We start from the raw sequence: 17,068 nt of genomic DNA, 5'->3' as shown, positions 1-17,068 counted from the left end.
CCTATGCTCCTCAAAGGAAGCCAGCGGAGTGACAAATTAACCTTAAATTTAAGCTTCCCCACGTTTTTCACCTTACTTTGTCACTCACTTCTCTCTTGTTCTCCGTTTCATGCATTCTGACTTCTCCTTCACTGAATCAATCAGCCTGGACTATTCACTTGGCTCGAGGTGTTCAGATTTATTTCCACGATGCATCCTCCCATCGACACATCAATTCTTATTACCTCAAACACCCTGACCACCAATCACATCGGAACCTAGTTCACTACCTCTTGCCAACCTCTATTCAACTCGATCAGCAACAATGGCTTCGAAGAAACCGGATAACGAAGATCTCAAATTCATCATGTCCTGCCTCAAACACTTCGCTGGCGAGTTCAAGCCGGATTTTGACGAAGTAGCCAAAGATGTGGGAGCGGCCTCTGGAAATGCCTGGTACGAACTAAGGAGTTTCCCTTCTGCCTCTCCTGCATCTTCGACGCCATTACTCTTGCAATGCCAGCCCTTTGGTGGTAACTCCATCAGATAACTGAACGCTGACTGCCTATCCAGCTACCAGCGTTTGCGGGCTATCAAGAAACGATGGGGCATGCCCGGTACCCTCACTCCGAGCTCGACAGCCGGTCGCAAGCGAAAGGGCGCAGTAACGAAGGACATTGCCGAGACAGTCGAAGGTGGCGCCAAAGATTCCACTCCGAAGAAGAGACGCAAAGGAGGTAAAGAAGCTGAAGAGCCGGTCGACCAGAGAGATGATACGGACGCTGTTGCGCATCTTGGAGACTAGCAGCATGATGCATCGCGTTGCTCGAGGCGAGGGAAGTAACGAAACGAGAAGGACGACGACTGAGAACCATGCTTGCTGGAGATGAATCGCTTGTGCTCATAAGGGGCTTTCATTCAGCATAACCGGATGCTTGTGTGATAGTGGCTATTCATAGAAAGTTCCTCAGGGCTTCCGCGGTGCCATCAATATCTTCGAACGTGTGCCAGTGTCCTGTCTCCTTCAGCATCACCAATTTGGAATTGGGTATCGTCTTGTCCAGCTTGTTGGCGTAGGCCGGAGGGCTGACTTTGTCCTCGTCCCCTCCTATAATCAGCACTTTCGATCGAAGCTGACCTAGGTCAAGGTCCAGTTCGTGGCCGGATGCTAATGCCGTGCATCCTTTGGCATATGCCTCGGGATTCTGACTCAGCAGGCTCACAAGCACAGCCGCAAATGCACTTGAAAGATGGGATTTGGTCCTTTGGGATGTTCCTGCAGTAGCTACCGCTTTGGCGACATTGCGCATGCCTTCTTTTCTGACCGTCGCTGCCCGCTTGATGCTCGCTTCGTACCCTGCTTGAGGCAACGGACATGGTGGGGGGCCAATAAGCACCATTCGACCAGCAAGCTCCGGATGCTTGAGCGCAAAGGTTTCAGCCACCAGGCAACCCATAGAGTGAGCGACAATGGTAACCTCTTCGTTCACGGGTAGATTTAACGACTTCGTGCTCAGCAGCAAGTGCAAATCTTCTGCGAGGCTCGATATTGTGATGGTGCTGTCTGCACTTGTCGGAGAGAGTCCATGGCCTTCGAAATCGAATAAGAGACATGTGTAGTAGTCCGCGAGTTTGAGCTTCTCCACCAACTGCGTGTAGAAGGTCGTGCTGCCGCCCAGGCCATGAACAAACACCATCAGCCGGTTTCCGTCGCCAATCTTCTCAACATTCAGCCTTTTGCCGGACGCAATGGTTGTCAGCCCGACGCCACCATTCGTGATTGATATATTTTGGCGTGGAACGGATTGAGCAGAATCCTCGGCCAGACGCTCTGAAACTGCGTTGGGATCCCGGGAGTCAGTCACTGTGTTCTTCAAAGTTCCTAGTCCAGTGACGGAGATCTCGACCACATCGGAAGCCTTTAAGAAGGTGGGCGGCTTCATGCCAATGCCAACACCTGCAGGAGTACCAATGGCGATCACGTCGCCGGCGCGTAGGGTTTGAGACTCGGATAGTGTTTTGATGATATGCGGTATCGAAAAGATAAGCTGTTCTGTCGAGGCCTGCTGCCTCTTTTCGCCATTGACGTGTGTTGTCACGGTCAAAATTTCAGGAAGTTCCGAAGCGGGCACTGCGATCGGACCCATGGGGCAGTATGTGTCGGCTGATTTACCTGAGACCACGATATTAGCATGCGTAAACGGGTGAACAAGAAGGCACCTCTAGGAATTTGTGCTTACCAATGTAGAATTGCTTGTGGTCACGTTGCCTCTCACGAGCAGTGAGGTCGTTGATGATCGTATAGCCCCAAATATGCTCCTTTGCATCGGCTTCGGAGATCTTGTAACCACCTTTGCCAATGATGACGCCAATCTCGCCCTCGTAGTCGAGTGTTGACGTGAATTCCTCGTCCAGGTAAACACTCTGTCCATGTGCAATTATGGAAGACGCCCGTTTGGTGAAAATCACAGGGTGAGAAGGAAGAGCAACCTTGTCCGAAGAATCGTAGCCACTGGAGTTGAACTCATTTGCATGGTCCAGGTAATTTTTCCCAACAGCAAGAACGTCTTTGCCAGTGATCGGAGGCAATATCTCAACACTAGCAATCCATTCAGCATCTTCCAGAGCGTACAAGACATGTGGACGACATTAACTCACCTTGAGTTCGAAATCACCTCATCGCTAAGCTTGAGATCCGTCAATGCAATCCCCAGGATCTGATCCAGTCGTTCGACAGGCGTACCGCTTGCGAATGCCAATGCGGTGATCGTATCGTCTTGCAGATTGAGATGGCCGACCCTTGTCCTTTTTGTGCCGTCTTTAAGCGCGTAGCTGATGAAGTTCCGAGGTCGAACTGGTGGAGCCGCTTTTGGCTGGTCCACCACTTCCAGACGCAAGAATTCCTTGTAGCTTGCCTTATGAATGCGGCCGTTGATCAAGATCATGTTGAGCTTGTCGTGGTCTTGGAGGATGGTGATGTCGTCCAGCGGATTGCCGTCCACAAGAATGCAATCCGCATAATATCCCGGTAGAATTTTTCCGAGTTCGTCTTCCCGCATGAAGAGCTTAGCAACGCCAGCTGTAGCTGCGACAATAGATTCCATGGGTGTGAAATCGAGAAGCTTGACGAAATGTTCGAGGTCACGAGCGTAGGTTCCGTGTGGCGTCCAGGCAAAACCGTAATCGCCCCCTGGTAGGACGCAGATACCTCGGCGGTGCATCTCCTTCAGCCCCTTGATGGCAACATCCAATTCCTTTTTGTAGCCAACCTGTTCAGCCTTCTCGAATGAATAGCCAAACGAACCGGCTTCATACACTGTGGCAATTAGCCAGTTGATGCCGGGTGCAACTATATGCTTGTGTTTGTTTTTCTCAAGCATGTCCATGCCTTCTTCATCAATCCATGAAGCATGATAAATGATGTCTACACCATGTCGAATGCACTGCTTCACACTATCACGTGCTCGTGCGTGAGAGCAAAGACGAATGCCATGACGGTGCGCCTCATCCACGCACGCTGCAGTTTCTTCATCCGTGAAGTAGCAGTCTTGGGCGTCCCTTGTTTCTGTAATCTGTTCGCCTGACATTGACAACTTGATTTGGTCCACACCGAGCTTGATATGATGCCTGATGGTCTCCCGCATCTCCAACGGCCCTTTGGCAAATGCTGTTATCCCAGGAACAAGGTCGCCGTCTGGGACTGCCATTTCTTTGCCATTGGCGAGATAACGTGGCCCAGGAAGATTTCCTTCGTTGATAGAGTCTCTGACGACGCAGTCTAGTCGTTCCTTAGCGGATGCTGCACCGAAGCACATGGTGTAGCCAGAGTCCAGATATATCTGGGCAGAGCGCGCCGTCAAGAGCGTGTGTTCTTCGACTCCCAGGCCTCCTAGTTTACCAAGGTCGCCATTGTTCCAGGAGAAGTGAGTATGAGCGTCTCCAAGGCCACTCATCAGCGTTCGACCCCGCCCATTGACGACGCGCACCGCTGGGTCACGCCGAAGCGTTTCTTTATCCGGTATTTCGCCAACATGGCGTAATCGTTCACCTGGTGGTTGGGCATCAGTAAAGGTCAAACATTTGAGATTAGGGTGCAATACCGTCAATGTAAACATCTCCACGGTAAGGAGGTCGACCGGTACTGTCTAAGATATTGACGTCCAGGAACAAGATTTTCGATGATGCATCTGTCCCTTTGATCTGATGTCTTTTGGGGGTCAACTTCTTGTCGAAATGAACCTTCTCATGATGATTTGTGGCCCCAGGATAATGGTCCTGAAAACCATTAACCATGAAGCCTTGGTGGTCTGTAGCGGATGGTGCCATGGCCGCAAACTGACGTTAGAGAGGATGCCGGCACTCATGGGGGCGAAGGGTACAAATAAGCATTCGCGTAATTCTTCCACCCTCCTCCCAGTTGCTTGCGACGAGCAAATGCCGGTCTTGCTCGATCTGAGGTCCATATCGTAAGCTGGTCGCTGATTCGCGTTTCCCCGCATCGCCAGCATATAAAGCTATCCAATAGCACTATTGAGGCTCTCCGTCAACACCGCCATGCCCACTTTCTCCGCCTTCTCCGCGCCTTGCGTGCAGCTTGCTCTTCCATAGAGGAGCTGAACCCTTCACAGCCGGGCAATCACCGAAGCGATTCGTCATAGCAGGAAGCACAGACGTGGGAAAACCGCGAACTTTGTTTGGGGGAAGATCGCCCTGGCTAACGCGGATGGCACACTCACATCACGGATTTAAGCTGTCTGGCGGACGACCATCAGGCATGGAGAGCTCGTTCCGAGCAGATTCCTGCGGTCAGACGGAACTGCTGCTCTGCGCCAGAGGTGCATCCTGTTGCACGTGATTGACTTCATATCTCGAGCTAAACAAGCCCTTGTGCGACAACTTAGCTTGTTTCTTCGATTTGCCCTATCTTGCTCTCACATATCTGATGTTGTCGAGTAGAGACGAAAGTTGTACAAACAAATATGCGTCGACTCCGAAATCAAGAATGTCGGAGAGATCATACCCTATTCTGAAGCGGACGTTCCCAGAGGCAGACCTTCCCACAATACCAGCTGATGAAGTCGGGTTACGTACGGGTATCAATGGTGAACGGCTTTGTGAGTGCCTTTCGAGATCCACAGCTTAATCGACTGACGCGCCGACGGTCTTGTAAGGGATCGTAGTCGACAAGATTGTTTATGATTGTACCGACTTCCTCGGAAAGCATCCAGGCGGTAGTCATATCATTAGGGAATTTGGCGGTCGTGATTGCAGCTGGCAGGTTGGTTGGTACTTGCTTTTGACTGTGTTGCTCAATTGACGGGGTATTCTAGTGGTGGACCTTCCACAGCAAGTCCGTTCATGATGAGTATATGCAGACAATGCGAGTCGGCAAGACGTTGGGTGTGACAAACAGATACGAGCAGCCACAGAGGAAGAGGTTCTTTACGTTGAGAACAATTGGAGAGCAGTGGTGAGGCGGACAGAACAGGAACAGTCAGATATGATCGACCGTGCTTGTCCGAGATTCGTCACAGAGCATCCTTCATTAGAAGAATACTCTCATGAGGCAACATTGGACGCCGGACTGTGTTGAGGGAGTCGTGATCGATCGTGGAAGGGGAGAGGCCTTCAGAAAGATACAAAAGTGTTGACGTGCTGGGAAAGTCAGCCGAGTCTGCGAAACATCCGGCTTGACTGCTGAATCTCTATCTGCGCGTCGACATTGACAACATCGCAATGTCTTACCATTAGCTTGACTGACACTTCAGATGCAACCAAACAAATCCCGTCACAAAGACCATGGTTCTGTTCTTGCGCTCGATACCCCAGCGGCACGCATTATTCTCATCTCGAGACCCAGAGAAGCCCTTCGCTCCCCCATCGGCCCGCCATGAAACAGGTCCTTATTGTCCTTACAGTCTTGCGACAATGCAACCAGAGTAAGAGGCGGATCACACGGGACATCAATCACCACCGTCTTACTTGATTCTGCGATGCCGCTCCTAAATACCAGTGCCCTCCCCTTTCTGAGGTGAAGGAGCATTCCCATCGCCTGCACCCAGTTGTTGGTTGATAACAACGATGCATAGCAGGGCTGTAGCACCCGAGCCGACGAGCTGAGAAGATGCAGAAGGCAATTTCGATTCTCTCAAACCGGTGTTGTGCTCCCTGTCAACCAACTTCTACCCCAGTGTCGTTCCCCGCGCAGGAGGTCCAGACGTCCTATCTATCGTCCCAGACCGTGACATTCCTTCTTACTCAGTCCCCCACCGGGGCTAATTTTATGACCGTCATCGCTTCCGACGACGAACCCAGCATGGGAGTAGTATCATCAACCACGATTCTCTGTCACATTCGGTGTACTTACCCACGGCAAAGCACCTTTTCTTCCAAACATCTCATAACAAAATGACACAAGACTTGCGTCGACGAGCACACCTACTATTGATTTGACACCAAATCTGCAGCTAATGAAATTATTGAGCTCGTGGGTTTCGGCGTCCCTGTTGGAGATACTGAGCTCACATCTCAATTCCGGGGATGGGTGACCAGAAGCAGTCATGATTTTGGAGTTCTCAAGTTGGTGACAGAAATCGCTTCCGCGTCTATTCTCCATCAACAGCACGTTCTCCACCACTCATGGGAGCAATACCTTGTCAGCCGCAAGATTCACGGCGCGAGCGGGACTCTGCTCACTCTGGTTTCGGCCAGTTCCTTGCCCACGTTTTTCTGACACCATTTCGGCCTTGCATAGCAAAATCTGACCTGGTGAGTGCAACGCGGTGTCAAAGTCGGAGACATCTGCGTCCACCGGTATGTGTGCCCGTTCGAATGCCGCATGAAGTGGGCTTGACTGCTCGCGCCATGTGTCTCGACCCCCAGCAAGTCTCCATCAAGGCCAAGTTTTTGGGAGGCAAATAAAGAACTCAAGCTTTGAGCGAAAGCCATGGGCAACGAACCATTCGTGGAAAGGGTACCCGGAGGCGTTGATTAGCGGTGGGGTATCCCCGATTGACAGTTGAACTTCCTGTTATGCACTGGTTTGGGGAACCTGAGCAATACCATTCTCACCCGCCGGACATGGGCCACCGGTGTTTTACTCCAAGCATGATTGAATAGTCGACGATATGGAGCATGAAGAATTCTCTCAGCAGAGGCCACCGGGGTCCCGCCAGCTTGTTGGTAGGTCCAGATTCCATCTCTCGGTTAGCAAGTACGGAGATGCCCTGTCCGTTACTCCAGATCAGCCTCCGCCTTCCCTGAGCAGGCATGGCAGAGACTAGCCTGCATCGCATATAAAGCCCGTACTGTCCTTCAAGAAAATCACCTCCAGCAAGATAACCTCTCCTTCAGAAACGACAATTTCGAACTTAAATCAACGAGCAATTCAAGATGCCTAAGGGTGACTGGTACATATATTGGATTTGCGCAGTGGCGTCCCTTGCGAATATGTAAGGTCTCAATCGATGCGAAATGTCGTTGGCTGACCTTTCAAAGCTTCCAAGGTTTCGACTCTGGCATCTACTCCATCATCATCTCTGACAAGAAATTCGGCGACTACCTCCAGCTCTCGAGTGCACGGGAAGGTGTTGTGGCCAGTATGAGTATGTGAACAAAGATCTCGTGTCGGAAGTTCAGACTGCTAATGCTGTCACCAGTCAGCTTGGGCAATGTCATCGGCAACCTGTTCATCGCTTGGTGGTTCATCTGGTATGTCGGACGCCGGTTTGCGTTCATCTTCGGGACAATCATTCTTCTGGTTGGCGTTGCCCTGCAGGCCGGTGCCAGAGATTTCGCAATGATTGTCGTGGGTAGAATCGTCGCAGGAATTGGCACTTCAATGTAAGTTCCGACTCCCCAGATCGCATAACACTATCTGACAAACCCCAGTATTGGCACCAACCTTGCTGCCTACCAGGCCGAAGTCTCATCCCCTCAGATCCGGGGCCGTGTCGTGTCTTTCGTCCAACTGTCATACCAAGTCGGGGTTCTCGTGGCATACTGCGTTGGACTGGGCACGGTTAAGATTCCTGGCAATAATTCCTGGCGAGTGGCAACTGCTTTGCAAGTTGTTCCTGGCATTGTGTTGATCGTGGCTTCATTTACCATCCCCGAATCACCTCGGTGGTTGATCGAACGCCACCCTGAGAAGCCAGAACGCGCTCTGCTTGAACTCTCTCGGATTCGAAGACTACCCGCAGATCACGAAAACGTCAAACACGAGTATGCCGAGCTGGTAGCCGCTCGCGACTATCGGCTTGAAAACGAGAATACTCAGACCTGGTCATATTTCCTGCGGTCTTTTCCCGTCTGGAAACGCATCGCATATGGCATGACAACCATGGCTCTCGGTCAACTTTCCGGTGTCGGCGCCCTCATGATTTACGGCATCCTCATCTTCGAGGGCCTCGGATTCTCCTCAGGCACAATGTCGTTGCTGCTCAATGTCGTCTCTGGCATTTTATGTCTAGCCGCCACTGGTATCACAACGGGAGGAGTCGACAAGTGGGGCCGCAGAATCACGTTGATTGCTGGATCTGCCACCATGATCATGAGTTATATCATCATTGGCGCACTTTCGGACGCATATCCTACCGCAACGAACTTCAACCGTGGAGCCGCAATTGCCTGCGTGGTCTTCATCTACATCATCATGATGGCATATAGCGGTGCGATGGGACCTGTCGCTTGGATCTATGCTAGCGAGATTTTTCCAACTCACCTCAGGGACAAGGGCGTGAACATCAGCCAGGCCGGTCAGCAGATTACGACTCTTTGGATCAACCAAGCATGGCCAGTGATGTTTGGAAACGTTGGTCACAACGCTTATTGGATATTGGTTGGCATAAATCTCATTGGCTTAATCCTTGTATTGTTCCTTTGGCCGGAAACAAAAGGTATCAGTCTTGAACACATGGATCGTCTGTTCGGAGAAGTCGATAAAGTGGATGCACAGGTGCGGGCACGGGGACTTTCCACGGTGGAAGACGTGCTCGAAGGCGACGAAGAGAAAGCTACCGCGGTGGTCCGTGAAAGTGTTGATGGAAGGGCATGACCGGACTGTCATCTCAGCAAAAGCTTCAAAGGGCAGGCCGTAAGCACGGTGATCTAGGGGACTTCTAGCACGAGGCCGCCATCAGAATGATATGCAGTGGTGCAAGCGCTACTTCTCAATTGACTGATATTTTCCTCCCGCTGGCAGATTCTTCGGTGAAGGCAAGAGTTAGGTGGTAATAGCAGGCCCGCCGGAGGAAGGGATCTCGATAGCGGCTTGTCGTCAAGGACATGTCGGTCCAGATCCTCATCGGGCTTGGTGTAGGCAGACAAAGGTAGTGGCCAGTGTCCGTAGGCATTGTAGCGTGATGGATTCGAGAGGCACGACCACTGCTAGTAGTGAGAGACCAACAAAGGATCTAAACGGCACTGGGCATCATGGAATGAGAGCAGTCCACTCAGTAGATTGCAGAATCGCGACGATGAATGGGTGCCAGGTGTTGAGAGTGCCACCGTCGTCGGGACATCGATTTGAATGGCAGTCCTGATGGAGCCAGTCTGCTACTTACGTTTGCTCGACTGCTGGCTGAAGATAATTGAATCAAACTGCCGAGAGACAGGCAGAGAGAGAGAGAGAGAGAGATTGATGGAGTTGTTCGAAACTGCGCTCTCGGCAGACTTTCCAAGCCGGACAGCCTGCGCCTTGATCAATGGCCTGTCGAGATCGTTTACTTGACCTTTAAAGAAACCATCTGACGCACTTTACTCTTTGGCGTATCGAAGGATGTTGACTTCGACTGTTCGATGGTCGGCGCTTTTGCAGCAGCGAAGTTCCTACCGAAAAGTGCTCCTTCCGCGGATGGCTTGCCAGGAAGCTTTTGAAATTCTGCTCCCTCAGACCTCTTGTCGGTCGAGATGGCTTCTACGCTCTCGAATCAGTCCTTCCTATGCCTTAGACGCCTATCCGACCACTGGGAATCTCGCATGATCCCTTTATCTTGAGCCTCTGTGTGCCAACCGCTTGCCTTTTGCCGAGAACCATCGAAGTGTCCATCTCGTACCATAATCCTATGCATGGCAGGAAAGAAAAGCAACAAAGATTGACATGCTCAAAAGACAATACCGTTGGGCCTGACGTCCTCAGGTGCAGTTCAGCACTCTCTGGGACGAGGGCGCTCGGCATAGGACAATGCCCAAGGATACCGCTCGCGCCTCTCACATTTGAGATTATGAGCAAAGATGGAAAGGCCTTCTCTCAGGATATGCTTTTGGCACCGTGGCTATGTTCACGCGATTCTCAAACCAGTCTTTAACGTTTGAGAAAGTTGGCTATCAATACCAATGCATCTGTGTTTCGTGTTCAGTTGAGTGCATCCAAAGGTGAAGGCATTGCATGCTGCGGCCGCGAACCATTTTCGAGGCATGGGACATCTCCTGACGTCCACTTTGGCAATATCGTGTCATTCGCAAGTAATTTTGCCATAGCAAAGTCAGAAGACCTTCGGCACCCAATTCATGTGTAGATCACCGAGTGGGAAGGATAACCAGAATACGTCGGCGCTCAAGTATTGGTCGTTCTTTATCACCCATGATGCCCACGATCCCTGCATGCTTGGCAAGGTGACGGAGACGGTCGATCGTGATCGACGGCCTTTCCTTGACTTCTCTCTGCTACTTGTACTTGTTCAAGTTTAGCATCACTCGCTTGCTTGCGATGTAGCGTCATTCCTTCATCACGGATCGCGGCAACTTGAGCAGCAGGCTGCGACAGACTCCAGTGTGACGCAATATCCACCATGCAAAACCTGCTTGACACAAAGAACGTGCAGATAACAATGGTCCACGGATACTCGTAAGGTAGCGCTCCAAGCTGTTATTCACTGTATATGTTGTGCCTGTTCACTGTCTCATTGGACTGTACAGAATGTGTCCAGCAAGGCGGGTGAGGGCGATCCCGTCGGCGGACCTGAAGCTTGTCCTCGTCAAGCAATGGCGAAGCACCACGACCCGCCTGGGCTGCTCATACGGCAGTAGTGCGAGTAGTGTACCTGATACGATAACCCAATTGCCGTCCTCAACCAGGCACAAAAAGCAGCAGACAGGGTTCACCTGCCCAAAATGAAACAGAAGAGAAGACCTTCATCAGGGCAGGTACCTTGCAAGAGCAGAAGGTACGCGTAGGTCTTCTGAAACTCTCGGCGAATGACTTTGTTGATTGTTTCCACATGACTCGTTGCCTTGATTGCTGTCGACACCTGTTCGCTCACACGACCACCAGGATATTGTTCCATGCACATTGTCGTAACCTTCTCTGAGACCAGGTCTTCCGAGTCAGTCGATCCCTTCGATCTCTCGACTACAAATACCTCACTTCTAGCTCTTTGATTGACACCCTGAACAAATCTCGACTACCTAATACAACCACTACCTGCTTCATACTGTGATACAAGATGGCTTCACTCGCTCGTGTACCTATTCGACGCAATCCCACCTACAAGCACAATGGTCTCAAGTCCTACGTCTACTTGCTTAACAAATACGGCATCACCCCGACTATCAAAGGTCCTTACACCGCCGCCCGAGGCAAGAAGCTTCTTCTCAAGCAGAACGCAGACGGTACCCAAGGCGAAGTGTAAGTCTATGCAGTCAAAACAAAGTGCCGAAGATCATATGAACGGCTTGCTTTTTGACCTACACTAACTACCGCCATTACAGCCCTGCTACTGACCAGCAAAACGACTCGCTCTACACCTGTCCAGTGAAAATCGGCACACCAGCTCAGACTTTGAACCTAGTATGACATCCCGGCCCCCATCGAACTTCGTTGACCATTCTTCAGGATTTCGACTCCGGATCTTCCGATCTTTGGTGCTGGTCTACCGAACTTCCCAAGACCACCACCCAGTCTGCTGGAAAGGAGCACACAATCTACGACCCCACGAAGTCAAGCACGTTCAAGAATAGCTCCGGCTCTTCCTGGCAGATCCAATACGGAGATTCATCATCTGCATCTGGCACCGTCGGCACCGACAATATCGAGATTGGTAACATCACAGTCGAAAACCAAGCCATTGAGCTTGCTAACAAGTTGTCGTCGCAATTCACACAAGATGCTTCCTCTGATGGTCTGTTGGGCCTTGCTTTTGGCTCCATCAACACGGTCCAGCCTACTCCTGTCAAGACACCAGTTGAGAACATGATTGCTCAGGACGATATTCCTCAGAACGCTGAACTCTTTACTTGCTATCTGGGCTCTATCAAAGACGCAAATGAAGAGTCATTCTGTGAGCACTACCAATGATCCCCATCTTTTGGTTCGTCTTTTCAAACTTCTGACCAAGACACAGACACGTTTGGCCAGATTGATCAATCTGTTGTGCCGTCTGGTTCTCAGATTGCTTACACTCCCGTCGACAACTCTCAAGGCTTCTGGATGTTCGACTCGACCTCCGCTGAAGTCAATGGCAAATCCATCCAGCTCTCGGGCAACAAGGCTATCGCTGATACTGGCACCACACTCCTCTTGACATCCGACCAGGTCTGCGAGGCTGTCTATGGCGCTATTCCTGGTGCCAAACAGGACACCCAGCAGCAAGGTTGGGTATACCCTGCAAACACAGCCGAGAGCGACCTTCCTACCGTCACGTTTATGGTTGGAAATACCCCGATCACCATTGAGAAACAACACCTTGGTTTCGCTGGTGGCTCCGAGGGCAATATGGTTTATGGTGGTATCCAGTCTCGAGGTGATCTGACCTTCGATATCTTTGGTGACACATTCTTGCAGAATGTCTACGCGTAAGTCATGGCCGTCGCTTGGAGTTTACAAGCTAATGATTCGCAGTGTCTTCGATGTCGGCAATACCCAGTTCGGAGTGGTTCAACGTACGCCGCCAACCTCCAGCTAGAAATCCAAATCCACCTTGTGAATGCTCAAGGAGGATTTGATGTGTGGCCAGACCTTGCTGTTGCGTCTGCATATTGTTACTTTGGTATGCGCTTGTTCTCATAGCCTGTCGAGATGTCGATAGAGTTCTCAATTCAATGCGCGTCGATCGTTGAAATGGTGTTATGGCATGTCCAATTCTCAGACCCTTCCTTAGAATGTGACAAATACAGCCCAGCCCGCGTGGCCTAGTATTGGAAAGAGAGGAAGATGATTCCGAAACTTATAGAGACGAAAGCCAGCATTATCCGACAGGCATTCGGGCATCCTCAATTTCGGATGAGGGCAAAAGCCGCAAATCCGCAAATGGACACCTTTCATTGGCGGAAGCCCTAGCTTCCTTGCCAGAATGATACGCTAAAACTCATTACCCAGCAGCTGAGCAACAATTCACCACACTGGTGACGGATGTCTTTGGGCTCTTCGCCACCAAGATCCTTCCAAATTCATGCTCTTCTGTCCACATCGGCTCGGCATATGATGCCTTTGCAGCCAAGACACAGAACACTAACTGGATAATGCCGCAGTCTTCTCGGTGAAGGATAGTCATGTCAAAAAAGAGCTGTAGCATTTTCGGCTTCACTCGCTTCACTCGCTTTAAGCGCTTAGCTGTTTGCCCAGAGCGCTCGAAATCCCGGAACTTGTCAAGATATACTGATGAAGCCTCAGCAGCGGACGAAATCATGGGCATGCTCCTCGTATAAAGCTTACGATCTTTACAGTCTCCTGACTGAGATGCTCAAGCACAAATATCTCCTTCTCTCACGATGGGTTTCCTACGCGAAATGTTGAACCAGTTCCATCCAGTTCCCTACCCGACATACGACTTCTCCGGTAAGACCATTATTGTCACAGGTGCCAACACCGGTATCGGAAAGGAAGCCGTGAAGCACTTCTTGCGTCTGAAAGCCGACACAGTGATTGCGACAGCCAGAACTGCTTCAAAATGCAAAAGCACTGAAACAGACATCCAGGCTGCATTGAACTATGACGGAAAACTAATGATGTGGGAGCTTGAGTACGGCAGTTACGCATCGGTTCTCTCATTTTGTTCGAAAGTCGCAAAATTGGACAGGGTTGACAACATTATGCTCAACGCCGGGCTCGCCAACACGAGATATGAGTTGTTCGAAGGACACGAAAGCAACGTGGTTGTGAACGTGATCAGCACTGCATTGCTTGCAGTCCTGCTAATTCCAGCGCTTCAACAAAGTGCAGACAGATTCAAGAGCAAGCCAATGCTTACTGTCACGGGTTCGAAGATCTATACCTGGGCAAAATTTCCCGAACGTACGGCTTCTCATATGATTGAGAAGTTGGATGCATCGAAGGACTTGTCTGAGAGGTCTGTTCCCTTGCCGGCAATCCGACGGATTACTGAATCATCATCAGGTACCAGGTTACGAAGTTGTTGCAGCTCTTCGCTGTCCTAGAGATTGCGAAAAGATCACCTGCAAGATATCCATCGGTTATCGTCAACATAATGAGTCCGGGTTTGGTCTCAACAGACTTATCCCGAACAGCTCATGGCCTTGAAAGACTGCAGTTGGAAGTGTTGCGCTTGTTATTCGCATGGTCGCCGGAACAAGGTGGTCGAACTTTGGTTGAATCTGCTACGAGGGGATCGGATAGTCATGGGATCATGCTTAGCGAGGGAAGACTGAGACTGTAAGTCAGAAACAGAAGACCTGGACTGCCCCCAAGCTAATGAGACTATCAGGCCACATGTCGAGCCATGGATTGTTGCGGACGAAGGCCAAAAAATCCAGCAGAGACTATGGGTTGAGCTTTCGGAGATAATTGCGGGTATCCAGCCTGAAGCGCTGGTTGGGTTTTCTGAGCCTCGAGGGAATTGAGACGTCACTGAGGACAAGGAACTGGGTCGAATGAAGTGGTGCAAGCGTGCAAGCCCGGATAAGCCGGACGAAAAGGCGGAGATTCACACCCCTCGTAGAAAACAAGGCCGGGAAATGGTCCGAATGTCCGGATATCCTTCGCCGGCAGTGCAAAGAATCATGTTCTTCATCTTACCGACGATCATAGCAGAGATATTGCGCCGGGATGGAAGCCACTGGGACTTCGAGAAAGATTCGGAAAGGGACGAAGAGTTGCATTGAATGTATGTGCTGCCACTTCCGATTTTCTAGGTCGTTGCTTCTGCCAGACATCTTTCCTTGCTTGACGCCTTTTAGGCAGAAGACGTAAGACGAAATGTACATCCAGAGGTAGCCTTACCAAAAAGTGCGACGAATGCTATGCTCGGGGTTTGGTTTGCAGAAGCCAAGGACGGGATGGTTCCACTGGCACTGATGACGAGTCCACCGCCGGACAGGCGTATAGCCTGCGCCAAAGAGTATCTTTTCTTGAAGACATGGTAAAGGATCTTGCCAGAAACGCCCAGAAAGCGCCTTTCAATACATCGCTCTCCTCGGCAAGTGGTCCTTCCGTCGAAGAGATGAACCTCCAAGCGACAGCTGGTACATCTAGTTCATCATTGAGCCTAGACGCTGCAGCTCTACCCAGGCAGGGGCCGATTCTCAGTCTCTTCCATAACGATGTGATTACGGAAACATCCATAGGGGTCGACATGCCTGAAAAGATGTCAAAAGCCGAGGAGACCAGTTGTTCCCTCAGAGACCTCCTTCCCACTCGAGAAGAAGTCGATGCTATTCTTATTGCAGGCACTGACCTCTGGTCCACTTGGTCTTCATATTTCCCTGAGATATGGAATGAACACCAGAGGAGCGATTACAAGCAGCACTTCTGGAACCGAGTGTCGTCTAATCAACCAGTGGAGGTGGCCAAAATGCTGATATTCTTACTCATTACCATCGACAATATTCCAGCAATCCAGGCCTCCCTAAAGATCAAATACCAAAGGAGTGTCGTGCTTGACCACATTGAACGTCTCGTCCTACATGATGTGGAATTTGCACGGACAATACCAGGTACCGAATGTATGGCATTGTTCGCCAAATACCTTTTGAAGATTGGACATTTACTGAGCTCGTGGCATCTCTTTCGCCGCTCGACGGACTATGCCATTGTATTTGGCTTTCACAAAGGTGTAGCACGAGAAGATGCTTTGTGGAATGTCTTATGGACTACTTTGTGCCATTACGACGCTTACTTGAGTCTCATTCTCGGGTTTCCGTACTGTGTGCCGGATCTTCAGATTTTGAAGCAGACCAGGATGCTGCTCGACACCGAGATGCCCTACGAGAAGTCGTACTTCCTCAGACTTACGACGATCATGCGGCAGATTATTGATCGGAATCAAACCAACCCAAACGATCTGCCAGAGACCTTGAAGATCGACGAAAACCTAGAAAGGCTTGCTGTGCAAGGTCCTGATGGATGGTGGCGGCTGGAATTTGATCCGACTCATTCCAACAAGATGAACACTGACCGATTCATGATTCAATTGGCGCACCACTTTGTGAGAGCATTGCTTTTCCTGCCTTTTGTGCTGCAACAACCACTGGCTCCAAGATATCAGCTTTGCTATGATACGGCCCTCACTTCTGCCAGATCGGTGGTGGCTTCTTACAAGGTTCTTCGTGAAAGCATCGGTTTGACTCCGTATCTTGGTATCATTGCAGACTTCCACGCATTCACGATGGCAACTCTGCTTGTTGTCCATGTGGTTCGGCAAGACCACGTCAGCCGACAGAGGTCTAGTGATTGGGATCTCATCACCACGGTCTCGGATATCTTTCGTTCTGTGGCTTCTACATCTACTGAGAGTGTCGCTTCACAGGGGTTGAGGATTCTCGAGGTTCTCCTCGGTGCTCAAAATGAAACAAACTCGCAGGCGGGCCAGGGAATGGCCTGTAAGATTACAGTACCTTGCTTCGGAGCGATCACCATAAAGCCTCGCAATTTATGTGCCGCACGCGCAAGTTGGGGAGATTTCACAGACGCAGGTGCCGTAGTACCTAGCCAGCCAACCGTGGAGATGAGTCAGTACAATGTTAAGGAACAACCCCAGAGGCTGCCTGTCGAGTTCGAGAACATGGTCGCGCTTCCCGATGCGGATTTTAGCTGGAGTAGAGGAGCGCTCACAAGTGCTTTCGAGTACGATCTAAGTTGTGACCTTGACCATGGGTGGGAGCTAAGCTTCCTAGATTGAGTGTATCGTAATCAATT

General features: G+C 50.6%; 6 protein-coding genes across 6 annotated transcripts; 5 read left to right on the top strand and 1 right to left on the bottom strand.

Moving 5' to 3' along the window:
• Positions 1–30: 30 nt before the first annotated feature.
• Positions 31–5,570, bottom strand: PV05_07725 (uncharacterized protein). The gene is made up of 4 exons (XM_013457182.1): positions 4,080–5,570; positions 2,638–4,027; positions 2,220–2,578; positions 31–2,152 (listed from the first exon to the last, which is right to left on the bottom strand). Exons 1-4 carry the CDS (start codon positions 4,303–4,305, stop codon positions 933–935), a joined length of 3,195 nt encoding a protein of 1,064 aa, XP_013312636.1. The 5' UTR covers positions 4,306–5,570; the 3' UTR covers positions 31–932.
• On the top strand, positions 305–784 carry PV05_07726 (uncharacterized protein; the record flags this gene model as incomplete). The annotated part of the gene is made up of 2 exons (XM_013457183.1): positions 305–435; positions 553–784. The coding sequence occupies 2 exons, from the start codon at positions 305–307 to the stop codon at positions 782–784; spliced, it is 363 nt and encodes a 120-aa protein (XP_013312637.1).
• A 264-nt stretch (positions 5,571–5,834) lies between the features above and the next one.
• On the top strand, positions 5,835–9,174 carry PV05_07724 (uncharacterized protein). The gene is made up of 4 exons (XM_013457181.1): positions 5,835–7,430; positions 7,477–7,583; positions 7,638–7,821; positions 7,870–9,174. Exons 1-4 carry the CDS (start codon positions 7,372–7,374, stop codon positions 9,032–9,034), a joined length of 1,515 nt encoding a protein of 504 aa, XP_013312635.1. The 5' UTR covers positions 5,835–7,371; the 3' UTR covers positions 9,035–9,174.
• Positions 9,175–10,942: 1,768 nt separating this feature from the next.
• Positions 10,943–12,981, top strand: PV05_07723 (uncharacterized protein). Its single transcript, XM_013457180.1, has 6 exons — positions 10,943–11,144; positions 11,252–11,605; positions 11,689–11,767; positions 11,813–12,257; positions 12,321–12,771; positions 12,818–12,981. The coding sequence occupies exons 2-6, from the start codon at positions 11,424–11,426 to the stop codon at positions 12,879–12,881; spliced, it is 1,221 nt and encodes a 406-aa protein (XP_013312634.1). The 5' UTR covers positions 10,943–11,144; positions 11,252–11,423; the 3' UTR covers positions 12,882–12,981.
• Positions 12,982–13,686: 705 nt separating this feature from the next.
• On the top strand, positions 13,687–14,775 carry PV05_07722 (uncharacterized protein; the record flags this gene model as incomplete). The annotated part of the gene is made up of 3 exons (XM_013457179.1): positions 13,687–14,264; positions 14,312–14,587; positions 14,640–14,775. 3 exons carry the CDS (start codon positions 13,687–13,689, stop codon positions 14,773–14,775), a joined length of 990 nt encoding a protein of 329 aa, XP_013312633.1.
• Positions 14,776–14,939: 164 nt separating this feature from the next.
• On the top strand, positions 14,940–17,051 carry PV05_07721 (uncharacterized protein; the record flags this gene model as incomplete). Its single annotated transcript, XM_013457178.1, has 2 exons — positions 14,940–15,038; positions 15,112–17,051. The coding sequence occupies exons 1-2, from the start codon at positions 14,981–14,983 to the stop codon at positions 17,049–17,051; spliced, it is 1,998 nt and encodes a 665-aa protein (XP_013312632.1). The 5' UTR covers positions 14,940–14,980.
• Positions 17,052–17,068: the final 17 nt, after the last annotated feature.

The sequence above is a fragment of the Exophiala xenobiotica genome (assembly GCF_000835505.1).
Source record: "Exophiala xenobiotica strain CBS 118157 unplaced genomic scaffold supercont1.5, whole genome shotgun sequence".
Classification (NCBI taxonomy): Eukaryota; Fungi; Ascomycota; class Eurotiomycetes; order Chaetothyriales; family Herpotrichiellaceae; genus Exophiala; species Exophiala xenobiotica.
This window is presented reverse-complemented; position numbering and strand designations above follow the sequence as displayed.

Excerpts from the sequence above, each read along its gene's own strand:
- PV05_07725 (XM_013457182.1), bottom strand. The coding sequence starts at position 4,305 with ATGGCACCATCCGCTACAGACCACCAAGGCTTCATGGTTAATGGTTTT. Across the intron at positions 4,028-4,079 it reads TGGAGATGTTTACATTGACG|GTGAACGATTACGCCATGTT; the intron begins GTATTGCACCCT and ends CCCAACCACCAG. Across the intron at positions 2,579-2,637 it reads GAGGTGATTTCGAACTCAAG|TGTTGAGATATTGCCTCCGA; the intron begins GTGAGTTAATGT and ends ATGGATTGCTAG.
- PV05_07724 (XM_013457181.1), top strand. The coding sequence starts at position 7,372 with ATGCCTAAGGGTGACTGGTACATATATTGGATTTGCGCAGTGGCGTCC. Across the intron at positions 7,431-7,476 it reads GTGGCGTCCCTTGCGAATAT|CTTCCAAGGTTTCGACTCTG; the intron begins GTAAGGTCTCAA and ends GACCTTTCAAAG. Across the intron at positions 7,822-7,869 it reads GCAGGAATTGGCACTTCAAT|TATTGGCACCAACCTTGCTG; the intron begins GTAAGTTCCGAC and ends GACAAACCCCAG.
- PV05_07723 (XM_013457180.1), top strand. The coding sequence starts at position 11,424 with ATGGCTTCACTCGCTCGTGTACCTATTCGACGCAATCCCACCTACAAG. Across the intron at positions 12,258-12,320 it reads CGCAAATGAAGAGTCATTCT|ACACGTTTGGCCAGATTGAT; the intron begins GTGAGCACTACC and ends ACCAAGACACAG. Across the intron at positions 12,772-12,817 it reads TTCTTGCAGAATGTCTACGC|TGTCTTCGATGTCGGCAATA; the intron begins GTAAGTCATGGC and ends AATGATTCGCAG.